General features: G+C 40.6%; 2 protein-coding genes across 2 annotated transcripts in view; both read left to right on the top strand.

Annotated features, from left to right (window-relative positions):
• Positions 1-6,403, top strand: part of sntb2 (syntrophin, beta 2) — a 31,212-nt gene extending 24,809 nt beyond the window's left edge. Inside the window, exons 6-7 of the mRNA XM_042411732.1 lie at positions 266-456; positions 3,419-6,403. Coding sequence (XP_042267666.1) covers positions 266-456; positions 3,419-3,511 — 284 coding nt within the window. The 3' untranslated portion in view covers positions 3,512-6,403. The remainder of the gene's footprint in view (positions 1-265; positions 457-3,418) is intronic.
• Positions 6,404-6,899: 496 nt separating this feature from the next.
• vps4a (vacuolar protein sorting 4 homolog A) lies at positions 6,900-17,383 on the top strand. The gene is made up of 11 exons (XM_042411733.1): positions 6,900-7,133; positions 7,766-7,877; positions 7,979-8,123; positions 8,222-8,283; positions 8,475-8,594; positions 10,574-10,730; positions 10,967-11,115; positions 11,251-11,332; positions 13,181-13,400; positions 13,523-13,663; positions 15,041-17,383. The coding sequence occupies exons 1-11, from the start codon at positions 7,113-7,115 to the stop codon at positions 15,140-15,142; spliced, it is 1,311 nt and encodes a 436-aa protein (XP_042267667.1). The 5' UTR covers positions 6,900-7,112; the 3' UTR covers positions 15,143-17,383.
• The last annotated feature ends 366 nt before the right edge of the window (positions 17,384-17,749 follow it).

Genomic DNA, 17,749 nt, shown 5'->3' with positions numbered 1-17,749 from the left:
CTTTTTCGGCTGGAACAGAGAGGAACATCCCATTGAGTTTAATTTAGATGCTGCAGATTAACAACAGTTAAGTTAACAGCATCCATATCAGACATTATGTAGAAGAATTGAGTCTGCTGTCAGCACATGATATGACTTCACGTTTAAGTTTGTCTTTTATGTATACGTGCGGTACACATATTACTCACCCTCCTACTCTCTCACCTCCGCTCACCCATACACTGTTCTATTCTTAAGCTTTTTCCTCTCTCCCCCTCTCTTTTAGGCTGCACGTTGAACAGACAAGATGTTCGGCTGACGCTGCACTATGAGAAGGGCTTCACTGTGACAAGAGAGCCAGCCGACCCAGCCGGGGGCGCCGTGCTGTTCAGATACCCCTACGAGAAGCTCAAAATGTCTGCAGACGATGGAATACGAAACCTTTACCTTGACTTTGGGGGTCCAGAGGGAGAAATGGTATGTTGTGACCATTAAAGAAAAAAAAAACCCCACACCATATCCTTGTATATGCTTGGTCTTGGAATAAGTTGCAAAGGCGACTTGTTCCAATGACACCAAATAACTTAAAAGAGAACAGGTACTCATGTTGGTATTAAAGTTGAGCAAAAACAAATCAGCAGCACTAGCCCTAGTCTGGTGGGTAGGAGTTCCTCCGACCCTACAAGTGTTTTTTAGAATACTCATGGCTCTGTTGTTTTCAATATTGTGTTCTGCATTGAGTTGTAGGAATTGTGGTTTGCCAACATGTGTTCTTGGGTTTAAACCCAACACAACTTTGATTTGTTCTGGGAGATCTATAATTTATCTCAGTCTTTTTTCCCAGACCCTCAAACCATGAAACAGAGAGGAAACCTAGAAACTGAGTAGCCAAAACAACTCAAAACAAGAAAATTGCAGGAAAGTGAACAACATTTCCCGAGGTTCTTTAATGCCATGCTCGCCACACACAGCTATGGTCTAACAAACATCTTACATCAGTGGTTCTTAAACCTTTTCACGTAAAGGATCCCTAAACTGACACAAATTAGACCACAGACCCCCATCTGATAAGATTTTTGTTTTTAGATGTTTTATTACAGTATATGAAACCCATGACCAAAATAGTCAGACATTCTGTCATTGTGTTACTTATGGATGAAAATAAGTTATTCTCCTTTTTACTGGGGACCCCCTTGGACCCCCTCAAGAACACCTGTGGGTCTCCAGACCCCATTTTCAGAACCACTGTCCTAGATAACCAACAGAGGGATTAGCAAAAAAATCTGTACTGACTTGGCTTGTTTATCCTAGGTTGTGATCCATATGCTGTAAGATAAATTGTTTTAGCCATATGGATAGAGAACTTGTTGAAGAAACTCTTGACCCTACTGAATGTTTTCTACTAATAAGAAGCAAAAATGACTGAATTATCAGCATATCCTAAAAATACTTTCAGCACAAACAGAGACGAATAGGTGGTCCAAGACATCCTCCCTGTAGGACTCCATATGTTATAGTTTGACTTTAAGTTTAATTTGATATATGACACTAACTGAGTATGGCTCTTGGTACAGTTTATCTACTAAAATTAACATTACGACTCTAACAGCCGTGTCAGAGGGACTCAAGCATTTTTTATCACAAGCACTTGATTGGAGCTTTTGCCTTTATAAGGAAACACAAACACCAAGCAAAAGAAGCAGAGATCAGTTACAAAACAACAAACACTCCAAACCTCATGGTTTGGTTATTTATATGAGAGCTAAGCTGATAAATCACTGGGGCTGATTTAAGTTAATAATACATGCAGCAAATTAGCCATATCTTTAACATTTAGTGAAGTGAAACATTTGCATGAAAGCTGCTATGTGTAGAATCTTGCGATCAGAACACCTTTCAAATTATTCTTAATTTATCTTCATTTTTTGTCTTCAGAAATGAAATCATCTTAGTGAAATTTGTGAATGCGATAAGGAGCTTTCATCCCATTGACACTTATTTATTTGTCTTTTAAATTGTAGTGTATTTTAATGCTACCACAAGAAGGCACTAAAGACAGAACTTTTCAAATCCCACACACAGGGTACATCCCAAGTCTCTTATTTGATATTTCCTTGTTCCTTTTACCATTTTGAAGGCCATACCAACTCTCTTATTTGTGCTTGGAGGAGCAAGAATACATGAGAACAGCCTCCGTGGAAGTCTTTTATCGGCCGACACACCCCCTTACTGGATATCAGTTATTGATTGGATGTTGCAGCTGATCGGACTGATCCGATACATCACAACATAACAGATAACAGATTCAACTCAAGTTTATCCCTTCCAAGTTTTATATTTTATTTGTTTTCTGATTCACCATCTAGTTAAAAATCTGAGTTAATTATAGGTCGGATCAACAAAAGAACCATAAACAACTTTCTTCATTTATTAGAAAGTTTTTTCTTTTCATGATCTGTTATTTCCCTCATTAACTTTTATTACGGATAAAATTAAAGTCAAGGAGAGTCTGTCTGTCAGCAAGAAAGACATTTAAACACATTTATATTTTACATCATTCATCGTCATTTCCATTCAGTCACATGTGAGGCTGAAAATTCCTGAACGTTGGGTCTGATATGAGTTACATCATTTCCTTTTTCCGGAAACATTTAGTTGAATTAATTATTTCCAGTGTTCAAAAGACACCCTAACCATGTTCTGGGGTATTAAATAATGAATTCACTATCAGGATATCAATAAATAATTATAAATAACATAAACGCATTCTGCCAGTAGGAATGGTTGATGTGCCTCTGAGCAGGACACAGTACACAGCATAAATGCAGAACACAGATTTTTATTCATGTGCAGGCGTTTGTTAAACAGATAACAGGCTGCAGAGAGAAAACAGCTGCTGGCACTGATAACTGTGTGTCTTTATTAGTGTTAACAAAGTGCACAAGTGTGCAGACACAAACCCCATCAGAAGTTTCTACAGCTGTTAAAGCCAACTGACAGCTGATCCAGCTGTGAGCAACTGCCGCCGTCATAAGAATCGCTTCATGTGACACTTTAGAGGAAAGGACATATCATGTCTCTAAAAACAAGTTTCCTCGTATCTTCTCTCCTCGCTTGGTGCGTCTCTCCATGATTCCACGGTGGGAGGGACTAAGACGCAAGAAAAGACGCAAGTGAGGGAAACGTGGATGCAATTTAAGAGACCTGGGATGCACCCATAATGTTTTTAAAGGGCAGAGATGAAAGGAAGGTAACAACAGAGAAATCAGATTATGTGAAAGAGAGGTAAATGATCTGTATTTTAGCGTGTTAGAGAATCAGATATCTCAGAGTAGATTATTGCCACTTAACATCTCCTTCATTTTTTCTTCTCTGGCCTCTATCTCTCTTTTCTCATCCCATCTGCTCCTTCATGTCCTCCCTCCCTCCATCCTTTCAGGTATTTGACCTCCACTCGGGTCCAAAGCCGGTGGTGTTTGTTCTCCACTCCTTCCTGTCAGCCAAGCTCACTCGTATGGGCCTGCTGACGTGAAGTAACCAACAGCAGCGTGGATGAGAGGTCACCAACGGGCCCAGGCACAGCAGGGAGGGGGGAGAAGCTCCCAGAATGCTGATAATGGGAGTTGATTTTTAATTTTAATTTCAATTTTTTTTGCAATCTCTCCATTCACAGTTGAAGTTAGGCCTGAGGTGGCACCGCAGGGATGATTTAACCCACAAGTTGTTTTGTTGATTGTCTCAAAAACGTGCCTTCTCTTCCATCTTCTCCTTGGCCTCCTAATGTTGTTTTATTGCGAGGTCAGGGGGAAAGTAAGTGGCACTTTGCTTGAAGTCCTGAGGTGTTTAGAAGATAGTTATAACATAATAATATAAGACAAATGAAATAGCTATTAACAATCTCAAAACATTCCATGTGATAATGTATTAATCATTGTAATTATGTGATGTGATTAAAAAAAAACATCACCAGTGCACTTCAAGTAAAGTTTTACTGAAAAATGTAAAGGAAAGGAGGATTTTTTTTAGACAATTAATACACAGCCAAGCACAGATTGGTGAACGCTCCCTGTTTTATAACTATGCCTATCATTCCATGACAGCCTTCCAATGTACTTTGGGCTCTTCTTATGTACTTGTTTGTCTTTATGTGTCGACACGTGAGAGAAAGAAGCAGTTTTAGAGTCAGAATGCAGTTAATTGAGCAGAGATTGTGTGAATGAAGAAAAGAAATTTGTATGTGTGTGTGTGTGTGTCTCAATACTACATGCTCCTGTTGGCTTGATAGTGTGCCTGCTGTCTGCCAGACTCACCTTTTAGCACATGATCCCAAACTACTGTTGTAATCAGGATCGCCAACTGTGCCTTTCTACATGTAGTCAGAGACACTCTTTGTAACGTTTCCTTTTTTATTTCACACACAATAAGAGAATTTTAAGCTTTTGACATGCACAAGCAATAGTATTACTCTTATAGTGTAAACGATGTTACGTTGTTGTTTTTTTAAGTGTATATCGCATGATAGCATGACTTCCTGACATTGAACTCAACATGAACTCTGTATCAGATGATGATATGTATGACATTACCGTGTGTTACCTCCCTTCCTTCACCGACACTACCACGTTGTCTCAATGTCGCCATCGTCCCATTCCACTTTGCTTGAGATTACTCGTCTCTTGTTACCATTCCTCAAGGAACATGTCCTAAACTATGGCCAGGGACTGTTAAACAAGCTTGTTTCAAGGTGGACCATCATATGGCAGAAGTACTAATATAGTTTAATAATCTGAACTGTAATGGTCAAAGATTTCTCAGCTTCTATGAACCCCTGCATTAGAGAATGTAACTGTACAGTTGATCAGCCTATTATGATCTCTTCCCTCCATTTTAGTGTCAGAAAGCCTGAAAAGGTTTGACAAAATAATCTTATTCAAGTGCCAATTACTAGGAGGTCAATGGAGGTGTTATCACATGACCTGAGTATGGAATCTCTATTGTATGAAAACAGGTTGTTGTAAATGTTCAAAGATGCTCTCTGGCATCAGATGTGAATATGTGGTCATCCACAGGCTTCTGGTCGATGACCTTTGACCTCTTCAGCGCTGTGACCAGGTTTTAGTCAGGTGTTCACAGACATCTGAGGCCTGTTTCCAGTGTTCATTCAGGCTTCTGTCCGGGCTTCTTGCTGTTCTGCAGATGTAGGGTTCCATACTTTGGTCACAGGATTAAAATTGAGCAAAAGGCTCAAGATGTGGTTGATAGTTCCAGAAAAAGCTAGTAAATGGACCTTGAGATAAGATTATTTTGTCAAACCACTATTCCCAAGGTTAAAAATCAACTTCCACCCTTCTAAGAATTTGTTAATTAATTGCAGATCTTAAGATCCCTGTAATTTAAAAATGCCATCAAAACAACCATTTGTTTGCCCAGTTCACAGTTTAAGTTGGCCTCCCTTACATTCATCAGTTCAGTCCGGTGCCTGCGTTGAGACGTCAATGAGTTCAACATGACTGTAATTAACAAACTTTCATAACCTTCAGTTGGTTCATGGTACATGTTCCTAAAGGGACCCTTCAGTAGGGCCACTGTGTTCTTTTGGAACTCAGACAATGTACCATTGTGTCCACTGAGCGTGCAACACAGGAAAACAAGATAACCCTTCTGTCCTCGGATAACTAACACAGTTGCCCATCTGAATGACCTCTATTCTATTTTGGACTCTGATGTCCTTGTGGTTGTTTGAACAACATTTTTTTGGCTTTTTTATTAAAGTAAAAATGTGCAACCATGTAGTTTTTACAGCCATATACCTCTTTTTAAAGCTATGGTAAATGAATGGCTGTTAAAGGAGAAGCAGACCTTGATTTCCTTATAACATCATGTGTACGTGGGAGGTTGGAGTTATGTTTGCCTGCCTGAAAGTCCTGATCCTGCAACATTTGAAGCAATGGTGATTTCACAACATTTTTTATGTAATGTTATTCCTGTTTCTGTAACCCACTGCACAGATCTGATTGTCTCAAGTTGGTCAACCTTCACCATGCTCTAGGCCGTCCCTGTTTGAGCTTGATGCACTAACCTTGAAACCCCCTTAAACCTGTGAATGTACACAACTTCTCCTCGTCCAGATGATTTGTTTTTTTTTTTCAAATATCCTTTCTCTTTATGTCCTGAATTTGTGGCTATCCTGTCTATGCAAAGCAATGCTTCAAAGAAGGGGGTTTTGAACCAAAGGTAATATCTGTGGCAGCTTGCGTCCAACACAATCATTAAACTGAAAAGTCACAAAAGGATTAAGTGCTGCTGCAAAAACCTGTCATATGCAAAGTATTTTAGACTTCCTACCAAGATACAGTATACAATGTATGATAGCAATGTAATAATCCCAAATGTAAATACCAACCAATAAAACTGTTACAAATGACATAAGTTTGTGTGTGGTTTGTTGTGAGACTTTGCTTTACATTTTAAAATATAGCTAATATTTGCTTAGTTTTGTTTCACTTATTGACGTTTCTTCAACATTGACATGTAAAGGTGTTTTTAGTGTATATTCATGTTTTATTGTGAATTATATTTACGTATGTTTTTCAATCATAGGCCTACTTCTGAAGTAGCACCACTAGAGGGCAGCAACAACAGCCATAATAACTCACCTGCACTGTTGTTTCCATTCGTCAAGTTGCCAGTTTTTAGCCATTTGACCGGAAAACATCAGTATTTGTTGTCAAATTAAAGTGACTCATTATATGTATAACGTTATGTCAGTGACCAAATAAATCGAAAATTGATTAAGCGAAGAGACCATCGTTAACACATCTCCTAACAACTGATGGATTATGGCTGTACAAAGAGAATAGAGGTGGACACGTGCTCCTGTTTTTCATTGAGGTTGTATTTTGAAGGTTACCGCCGGAAGTTGTGTGTAGTGTTGTTGCTGTGGTTTTGTTGGGTCGAGGCAAAGCTGTCATCTTCGCTAGCTCCCGTATTAGCCAGTGTTTTGTCATGTCAAGAGCAACCTGCCCCCTCACAACGCAGGACAGCTAACCTAACGGGTGCTTTTCTTCACACATCCACCGCCGGGGAGGTGTAGAGGACAGAAATCTGGGCGAAGAGCAGAAGAGTGAGATGAAATGACAACGTCAACATTACAGGTAGGCTAACGTTTAAAAGCTAACTAGCTACAGCTCTATGTAAACTGAGCCAGAAATGTTCTTAAAAATGATATTATTCCATGCAACTAATACTACTGTACCACCTTACCAGAGAATATATAAATAATCATATTTGTTAGTTCTTGTGACGGTTATAAATCTGTGTGTTTGTAACGTTAAACCTTGATCATAACGGCAGCAGCCGCTGTCTCACCGTTAGTTAGCTGGGCTGTGCCCGCTGCTCACACAACAGTTCACATTCAAAACAAAGATTTACGTGATGGAAATATTTGCTGTGGCCTTTGGCTTAAGAAATAGCAGCGTGAATTTTGCAGTAGAATTAAAGAAACTCATAGGACCCCCCGTTTAATTACATGTTGGTTATATAATTAAGGCTTTGTTTTGGTTGAAACTCCTGTGTAGAGACTGATGACAGGCACATGTGTACATTCCCTGCCTCTGTGTCTCTGTCTCCATCTCTAGTTCATCATACAACATATCTCTCTTGTATCCTCTGTTAATTATACAACATATCTCTCTTGTATCCTCAGTTAATTATACAACATATCTCTTGTATCCCACTTCATTATACAGCATATCTCTCTTACATTATATCTGTGTATCCTTTGCAGAAAGCGATTGATCTTGTGACTAAAGCCACAGAGGAAGACAAGGCAAAGAATTATGAGGAGGCATTGCGCCTTTACCAGCATGCTGTGGAGTATTTCCTACATGCCATCAAATGTGAGTTCTGCAGCCTGACAGTTAGTTGACCTACACTCTACCCTTCTCACTGCTACAAACATTCATCCACACTGTTGCTTGGACTCTTGTTTTTCCTTCAGATGAGGCCCATAGTGACAAGGCAAAGGAGAGCATACGAGCAAAGTGTATGCAGTACCTGGACAGAGCGGAGAAACTTAAGGACTACCTGAAGAATAAAGATAAACAGGGCAAGAAGCCTGTGAAGGAGGCGCAGAGCAATGACAAGTATGCAGTCACTCTCCTGCTCTGTCAGGCGTTAGACTCTGAAGTGGGTTTAAATGTATTTGTGTCAACCTCTCTGTGTTTTTGTGTGTCTGGCCTAGGAGTGATAGCGACAGCGAGGGTGAAAATCCAGAGAAGAAGAAACTGCAGGAGCAACTTATGGGTGAGTGAGCGTACATGGGTGCAATAAGTCCTCTTGGGATGATGAAGCCAATATATGATATTAACTTGTATAAATGTTGTATTAGTAGTAGTATTAGTAGTCTTGGGTTTAGGGTTGTTTCCATCAAGTGTTTCTTCTTTCTGCATTTTGATGGTGTTGTTGTCAGTCTCACTGTTTGTTTGTGTGTCCAGGTGCTATTGTAATGGAGAAGCCCAATGTCAGGTGGAACGATGTGGCTGGACTGGAGGGGGCTAAGGAAGCTCTGAAGGAAGCCGTCATCCTGCCCATCAAATTCCCTCACCTCTTTACAGGTATTGTGGGATCTTCCCTCTCTAATACACTGAAATCACAAAGTTAAAAATATGCGGAAGAGGTAAAAAACCTTTTTTTAGGTGTGTTTTGAAGGTACAAAATGTATATTATCTCTTATTTATTATCTTGATAATATAGTAATAAGTCCAAGTGAAATTAAAGCTAAAGCTCCAGGCTGCTGTCTGCTGATAGTTCCATCAGTTCATTTTTTAACACATTGGACAGAACCATGTCTTCTGAAGCAGGAGAGAAAGGGTCCAAAATCCAAATGTTTCCATGTCGTGGGTCCTCTTGGAAGTAGCCTGCAGACTTTTGTGACAACTGAGTCAAATGTTGGGTTAAAACACTGGAGAGGCTTCCAAAGTTTCACTTCGAGGGGAGACCTGCTCTTCCAGAAATGTGTGCACTTCTTTTCTCAGTTCAAAAAGGCGATTGCATACACATCCTCTTGAAAGCCACCTTACTTCACTGTGGTACAAGAGCTGCAAATGACTCTTTCTTTTCTTGAGCATATTTAGATATAAAAATAACTAGCTTTGTAAATTAAGAAAAAATAATAATTTAAATCTAACCATTTGGCAGTACCACTGCCTCTGCAGCCCACTAGATGACACTCTGAGGCTCCAAATGGCTGCCCTACAGCATACATATCTGTTCTGTAAATAACTTGTTCTGTGTTTTCCTTTGGGGAAAAAAATCAGAAAGCAAAAGAGAGAAATGTATCATTTATATTTTTTGATTTCATGATGGCTCCTCCTTGTTGTGCATTGATTTGATGGAATAGCGTTATTTCTCTGTCTATGTAGATGGAGACCTTGTTTCCATACAGCCAATCAAATCTTTTCGTAAAGCAATAACTTGGTGTTCTATCATAGGGAGAGTAGACAGTCATGCCTGATAGCATCCTGCTCCACAACACAAGAGCCACAGACTCACACACACTGTCTGTCCATGACATGTAGCTACAGCAGTTTGCTCACTTTGTCTCTCATTACCCTGCTGGAGTTCAGTCTGCCAGCTGCTGTCAATCAAACACAGACACCGACACGTCCCTCCTGCTGGCTGAGACAAAGAGCTTTTTTCTTTTTTTTTATTTAATAAAAATATTAACAATACATTTAAAAACACATTGACATTATTTTGGACTGTATGATGACTAAATGTGATTTCAGTTAGACTTTAAGTCTTGGACTTTATTGAGCATTTATTGAAAATTTCCAGCTTCTCAAATGTGAGGATTTGATACATTTACGTGTTTGTAAACTGGATCTCTTTGGATTTTGTACTCTTCTGTGCTAAAACTAAGCTAGCCACCTCCAGCTACATTTGGAAAAAAATGACTTTTAATTCATGGAGAATTTAGACACGACATTGCTGTGCTAAAACATCCTGTTAAAATCTCAACTGTGCAACAGCAGGTTCTTCCCTTCATTCAGGATCAGACTCTGGTTCATAGAACCCTTATATACTGTCTTACATCTCTAGCTGTAGCCATTACTCCTGGTAAAGATGCAGCGTAAGGCAACTTGCATTATTCATTAGGTCATATTCCGATTGGCTGGGGGTGAAGGTGGGGCCAGACCTCCAGCCAATAATAGGTGGTCATTAATAATGTAGATTTTATGTGAGTAGCTTCGGAAACAGCCTGCTGGAGGACAGAGGGAGAGGTGGATTTAGAGGAATCTAAACATTTTTTGGTGAATAAAATGTCACAGATGTTGTTAAAAAAAAAGGCCATAAGATCTCCAGATCTTTAATATGTCATTGTAGCATTACCTCTGTAATAGATGTTGTACTGCTATTCCTTTAGTAACAGCTCTCCATCCTTGTTGTTTGACTGTTAGGTGGTACAGCAGTAAATGTTATCATGTCTACCTCTATGCCTCATTTAGTCATTGTTCAGACCGGACTGCTAGAACAGGTTGTTGAACACTACCCCAACATGACCAACATTACTACTGGGTCTCTGTGTTCTCAGGTAAGAGGACTCCGTGGAGAGGCATCCTGCTGTTTGGACCTCCAGGGACAGGGAAGTCGTACCTGGCCAAGGCCGTGGCCACCGAGGCCAACAACTCCACCTTCTTCTCTGTCTCCTCCTCAGACCTCATGTCTAAGTGGCTGGGAGAGAGCGAGAAGTACGTGTTTTTGTTTGAAATGATTGTATTCTAGAGAGGGAGAGACAAGATCCAAGCTCTGAGGAAGTTAAGGAGAATCAGACAAGTTTGGAAAGATGTTGTAGTAAAGTCATGTAACAGAATGTGTTTGTTTCATATTATGTTTTGCTTTCAGTCTTCGCACCTCTTCTCTGCTCCTGTCACACTCACTTTCTCTCCCAAGTCTCATTTTCTCCATCTCTCCCTGCGTCCCCTAGGCTGGTGAAGAACCTGTTTGACCTGGCTCGCCAGCACAAACCCTCGATCATCTTCATTGACGAGGTAGACTCACTGTGCGGCTCCAGGAACGAGAACGAGAGCGAGGCCGCCCGCCGCATCAAGACAGAGTTCCTCGTCCAGATGCAGGGTGAGCTGAAGGAATCTGTCAGTGAAAAATATCTACAGTATATGTACTGTATACTGTAGATATTCTCTATACCCTGCAGGGACACCAAGGGAAGCAGGAAGTGCTTATTTTGACTGAAGCTCTCTTGTTTTGTAGGTGTGGGAAACAACAACGATGGCATCTTGGTACTGGGAGCCACCAACATCCCCTGGGTGCTAGACGCTGCCATCCGCAGAAGGTCAGAGGTCACCTGCATACTCCACTGTTTTGTTTTGGGTTTTTTTGTTTTGTTTTTTGTTTTCCCATGATTATTTTTTAGGCACTTTTTCCATTGCTGGATAGAGGATAGTGAAATGGCAGACAGGAAACAAGGGGAGTGATGGGTATGACATGCAGCAGGGGTCCCTGGCTGGAACTGAACCAGGGACGTTGCAGTGATGTGACATGTGCAGTAACCATTCGGCTACCAGGGTGCTCCAGTTCTGTTTTTCCTACAGGGATGTTTGATGAATTATTCAAATAGCACAACTTTATACATGAACATTATTTATATTGGTTAGGTGGATGACAGACTAGATGTACTCCATCAAACTACGTTACGTTTCAGGGCAACAAGAGCAGGAACTACTTTGTTAAATTTCATAAAGGTTATTCAGATTACATAATGTCAACTCTGAAGTGAAACACACAGCTAGAAGGCTCTTTGATACACAGATCCCGCATTATGGTCGTAAAGAGAAGAGAAGCAATGTTTTAACTCTTTTAACCAGGGATGCTCCTTTAAACCTGGTTCTGATTTGGAAGCGATTTTAAATGTGTAAGAACCCAGAGATTGGTTCTTTTATTGGGAAGATTGGCAGAGGATTACATCTGGTTTTGGTGTCATTTACGGTCACTCTGCAGCCTTTCCTAGCTGTCTCTCTCTGTGTCAGTGTTTGCCCGAGGGTGGGGCTGAGCTCCTCCACCACGCACGCACACACGCACACACACACACACGCACAGAGCAGACAGCAGAGCAGACAGAGTGAAAGATAAAACCTTACATAGTAAACAAATCAAAATCCCTGCAATAAAACCTTTGCAAGTAAAAAGCCACTAAGAGTAACTCATCAAAACAAGTGTTCGACAAGCACACATTTGCAGAAGATGTATTTTCAGCTGTTCTGTCCGCAGTCTTCCATCCACCGCTGGTATGACTCAGCCACAGCACGCTTGCTAGGCTAACAGGCTGACTGTGTGTAGCCTACCTGATTAGCCTAATTAGCCATGTATCTTAAAATTAGTCAGTTTCATCCTTTTTAAACTTAACTCAGTGTTTTGATGTCAGGAATATTATTGAATTTACTGAGATTGTAGATTTGTTTTTATATTGAGTTTATGTAGTGACTTTGCATTGCTGTTGCTGCTCTACAAACAATATTTTGTTATATAAAAAATATAAACAAGTTATAATCCTTCAGTTATTTTCGAGTGTCGATTAAGAGCAGTAGTATCGACACAACACCCATCCTTACTTTTGACACAGTGGTTTTGCAAATGAACCAACAGCATCATTGCCAGTAGTCGTGACAGTGGTGTCGTGTTCTGTCCATTAAACATGACTAAGGCTTCAGCAGGAAGAGATAGATTGTGGTTTTAAAGGGCTGGACTCTGCAAGTCTGGATTTCAGTGTCTTGACAGTTTTATTAGGTTTGATGTGGTTTAATTTAGATCTAATGTAAAATTAGGGTTTGTTGATAGAAGTAATGTTAAATTCCACATTGTAGGTTGAGGAAGATGAAATGTGTGAAACAAGCCAAGTACTGTATGATTGATTGTGCAGTTTCACTATAAAACAGATGAATTTGATCAGCAGTATAGTTGTTACTGAGCATATCAAACTCTCGTGGATCTACATTATACACACATGTTCAGACAGACATGGTTCCTCTTTTGTTTGGTTTGGTTTTAAATTGAGCTCCAGGCAGCTTTCACAAGCTCTTCAAAGTGTCTGATGGAAACCTGCAGGCTCACTTTTGTAGTTAATGTTACAAACAGCAGGTGAAAAAGTGTGTTTGAACGGAACTTGTCCTCTGTCGTGTGTCAGATTTGAGAAGCGCATCTACATCCCTCTGCCGGAGGAGCCGGCTCGGGCTCAGATGTTTCGTCTACACCTGGGCAACACGCCACACAGCCTGAGCGAGGCCGACCTGCGGCAGCTCGCCCGCAAAACAGACGGCTACTCCGGCGCCGACATCAGCATCATCGTCCGAGACGCACTCATGCAGCCAGTGAGGAAGGTCCAGTCTGCCACGCACTTCAAAAAGGTGAAATAAAGGAGGAAAAAAGAATCAATCTTCAAAATCATATCTGTTGAATCCCTGTTTTATATGACTTTTAAATGACTTAAATGACTGTTGTGCTTTTTGTCTCATTCTCACTCCTGCAGGTTCGCGGTCCTTCCCGCAGCAACAACCAGGTGATGGTGGACGACCTCTTGACCCCTTGTTCCCCTGGCGACCCCGCAGCCATAGAAATGACGTGGATAGATGTGCCTAGTGATAAGCTACTGGAGCCCATAGTCTGCATGGTGAGACACACACGTATTTCTGAACAACACAGAGGTGATAAGCATCCTCATCAAGCAGACAGGGAGAGTAGACATGAGCCTGAACCAGGAGCTTCTGTAAGACTGATATCAGAGTTATATGCGTCGATCTCTCCGCAGCTGCGTCTCTCCATTGAGAGAAGCCGCGCGCATTTACGCACGAGGCACAGCAGCATAACTTCATTGATTATTTAAATCTGCGACACTCCGACAGCATCGGTCAGGATCTAATGTTAATTAATGTTCTGTGTTCTACTACACATCAAAAAGGTCAGTTGTTTGAGTTTAGTTGGAAAGTACGGAGTAAAGCAACCGTCCTGATAAATCCTGAGCACAGTATGTGGAGCAGCGCAGCAAAACTAAAAACTGTAGTTATCAGTTTGACAGGACAGAGGAAACTATCCAGCAACGTTTCGCTTCTGAAATATTTTTTTAGACAGACAAGCGAAAAATGAATGGTCTAATTTCTATTCCAATTGTCGATTTGATGAGGAAAACGGGTTAGGGGAACGACGAAAAAAAAGGAAAAAACACAAAGTGGATTTCGTTTTTTGGATTCACATGAAAATGGAAAAACAAAATAATGCATTTCTGTATCCTGTTATTAAACAAGTTGAACAGCTTTGGACGGAGGGTCCTGTGTCTAGTCTGCTGGAAAATAGAGGACATCAGTTGAGTAGGCGGTCCTTCAATCTGGTCCAGGACGCATTGCGTTTACACTGCTAAATGAATGTGGACACATGTGGCCCAGACCACCTCCGAATGTGGTCTGAGTGATCGGATCTCAATGCGTCTCGGGTGCGTTCACACCTGTACTTAAAGCCATCCACTTGTGATCGGATCACCTGAGACAGATGTTAATACCAGGTGTAAACAGGGCCTACGATACAACTCTCAACAGTTGTATAAAGTCTTCTTATCACTTATGGGGTTAACTTAAGTCAGCACCCATGGATAGAAAACCACATAAGATGAGAGGTTAGTGTTGGGTTATTGAGCCAAAACTAAAAACATGCTATGGTTGCAAATTGTTATAATCTACTCTCGCTCCTTTTAAACTTAAATTTATTCACTACTGAATATTATTTGTTTCTATTATAAGTAAGAGTATCTTTTGTAGTTTTAAATGTCATTGTTTTGTACAACTAACAATACTTTTGTGACAGTTTTAAGGTAAAACTTGAGCTTGAGCTCAAAATAACCTTATTTAGTTGGAGTAAATAACCCAAACCACTGGTAGTGGATAAAGATAACCCAGTATTGTGCTGGGTCCATTTTTAACCCTGTGATCTTTAATGTGTGGATAGAAGAAATGATGTGAAACAAACATAAGTCTATTTATCTCTTTTTCACTCGCAGTCGGACATGCTGCGCTCTCTGTCCACCACCCGGCCCACAGTCAACACTGAAGACCTGCTGAAGGTCAAGAAGTTCACAGAGGACTTTGGGATGGAGGGCTGAGACTCAGACCCCACCTCACCCTGCCCGAGTCTACCAGAAGGGTCAAACTGCTCCCAACAACACCCATCTCTCCCCTTCCACCGCTGTACCATCCTGTAGGCTTTCATTTCTCCACTGCGCTTGGTTCACTGTCTCTCATGGATTTGAAAATAAACGACTGGAGTGTCAGAACAAAAAAAAAAAAAAAAGAGGGGAGAGAAAATGTTTCTTTCTTTTAATCATCCAGTCGGCTATTTTTGAATCCCTGGAGGACGTTGACCAAACGCTACAATAGAAAAATTTTGGTGTGATTTGGTAGTTGGACATTAGAGCCGATGTCTTTCCCCATTTAAGACAACGTTCCATAAAAAAAAGCAGCCGCTATAATCACTACAAGAACTTCTCATCTAACCTGCATCGACACAAGGAAAGGTGCATTTGAAGCTAAATGCACACAGAGTTTGTCCCTCTCTGAGCCGATTCTGTCTGACTGAAGGACTGTACATTTTGTTGCCATTGTGCACTTTGCTTCGGATCGCGATGAAGGACAGTGACGTTTGAAGAAGAATCAAAAGAAGAAGTTCGTTCTCCTGCCAGGCATGCGAGTGTGTGAATGCATCCAAGTGTTTTTATTAAACTTGTGTGTCTTAATGTATATGTCATATGTTGAGAGCCCTGTTATTTTATTTGATCGAGAGTTGCATTAATTGATCATCGCTGCCTCAGTGTCCCTCTATAGCTCCGTGTGTGTGTGTGTGTGTGCGCGTGCGTGTGTGTGCGCATCAGGCGTTTACCTCTGTGCTAGCAGCAGTGTGACTGACGCATTCATGTTCAATCAGTAATGATTCTAGAGATGTGTTTGATTGATGGTCAAACGCCACATTTACTCAATCCAAAAACTTGAAAAAGATATTTAAAAAAACTGTATTGTTGTTCTTCAGAAAACAATCTCATCACAAGGTCCATTTAGTAGCTGTTCTGGAGCTTTGGATCATATCACATGATCTTCATTATGAGGAATGTAGATATGTAATTTTTTTTTTTTATCTTATTGTCCATTTTAGCTTAAAAGCTGAGTTTCAAAGTTCATTCTTGACCGTAGAAACACAAGTCAAAAAAATCTCACAGTAAGGTCCATTTAGTAACCGTTCTGGAGCTTTTGATTATGCCACATGGCCTTCGTCACTTCAGCTTTTAAGTCAAAATGGACAAAAAAGTCCTTAAAGCACTCTTTAAAAAAAACTAACAAAACAAGGGCAACTCCATCTGCTGATGAAGATCATGTGATATGATCTCAAGCTCCGGTACAGCTACTAAATGGACCTTTTGGTGAAATCAGTTTTCTGAATTGTGGTTTCCAGTATAACCTTTAAATCTCAGCTCTAGTTGCTCATTTTAAATGAGGTAAAATGAATTTCTGCACTGCATTTCCCAGACATCACCTATCTGTCAGACTCATACTGTGAAGTTTCCCTCCGTTGGTATTTCTGTAGCTGAAGTTTGTTTCTGCTCAGCAGTTTGCTCAAAAACATTTTTCTTCCTGGTGTCAAAGACAATCAATCAAGCACGTCTCCTTAAATCTGAATTTGTTTTGTTTTTGCCCTGGCGTACATTGTTCAACAGTGTTACAAAACTATTTATACAACTTATTTGACCACACTTGACATGTAACTTGACTGACTATAATAGAGGTACAGTATGTTTACACTTGAAGTATTTCTTTTGTTGATGTTCTCATGATGGAGCTCCACTGCAAGTCCTTTCTTTTCCTATATTGGGAGGCTAAAGTTCCACTATTGATGCAAGACACTACCATATAATTCATTACTGCCTGCTCAGGGCTAGCTTTCTGTTAACACTTCCGAGCTTCAATAGTAGTTGTCCTGTTGTCAGCTGACAGACAGACGACGTGGAAACCATCCCGTTGCTGACTGTTAAGAAGCAGGATCATGCAGTTAGTCATCAGAGATTTGAAGTTTTCAATAATCTTCTAAATCAAACTGCTGTTGGGTGTTTGTCCTGTAGCAACTCTCTGACCTCTCACTATCACACCAGGATCACAGGCTTGTCTGACAGTGATGGACTTCTTGTGATAGCTCAGTGCTAGTATCACTGCGTGTGTGTGCGCGTGTGTGTAGGTACTGTACATGCTGGTTGAGTTGGAGGTCAGTTATTAACGTCCTTGTAAGGGGACCTAACCTGCCGCTGGCTGTGTAACCATTGCTACTAATTTAAGCTGAATTAATAAAAACTGACATTTCAGTGGTTTGATATTTTTATTATGTCCATTAGCTGACAGTTTAAACATGTTCAGAGGCTCTACAGCAACAGTGTAAATATCCATCCCTGTTAAGATAAATATGAGCCATTACTGCCATGTTCTACAGCTGATGACACCAGTTCTACCAGTTACAAGCATATCAGTGATTTCTACAAATGAGATCACTGTTTATTTACAGTTTATTTCAGGCAATCCAGCTGAGGCTCTTCACAACTAAGCATGAGTGAGCACATTTACCAGTTCAGTCTCTTACCTCAAGGACACTTTGACAGGACACAGCTGGTTATCAACACATACTGATGGTTGAGGGGATCAAACCTGGGACCTTTTACTTTCAGGGCAGCTTC

The sequence above is a fragment of the Thunnus maccoyii genome, chromosome 5, assembly GCF_910596095.1.
Source record: "Thunnus maccoyii chromosome 5, fThuMac1.1, whole genome shotgun sequence".
Classification (NCBI taxonomy): Eukaryota; Metazoa; Chordata; class Actinopteri; order Scombriformes; family Scombridae; genus Thunnus; species Thunnus maccoyii.
The sequence above is the reverse complement of the archived record's forward strand: the minus strand, read 5'-3'. Positions and strand labels throughout refer to the sequence as shown.

What these genes read in the sequence shown, in the direction of transcription:
- vps4a (XM_042411733.1), top strand. Translation starts at nt 7,113, where the DNA reads ATGACAACGTCAACATTACAG. An exon ending in TTTCCTACATGCCATCAAAT is followed by an intron (nt 7,878 to 7,978) that starts GTGAGTTCTGCA and finishes TTTTTCCTTCAG; the next exon opens with ATGAGGCCCATAGTGACAAG. An exon ending in GAGGCGCAGAGCAATGACAA is followed by an intron (nt 8,124 to 8,221) that starts GTATGCAGTCAC and finishes TGTCTGGCCTAG; the next exon opens with GAGTGATAGCGACAGCGAGG.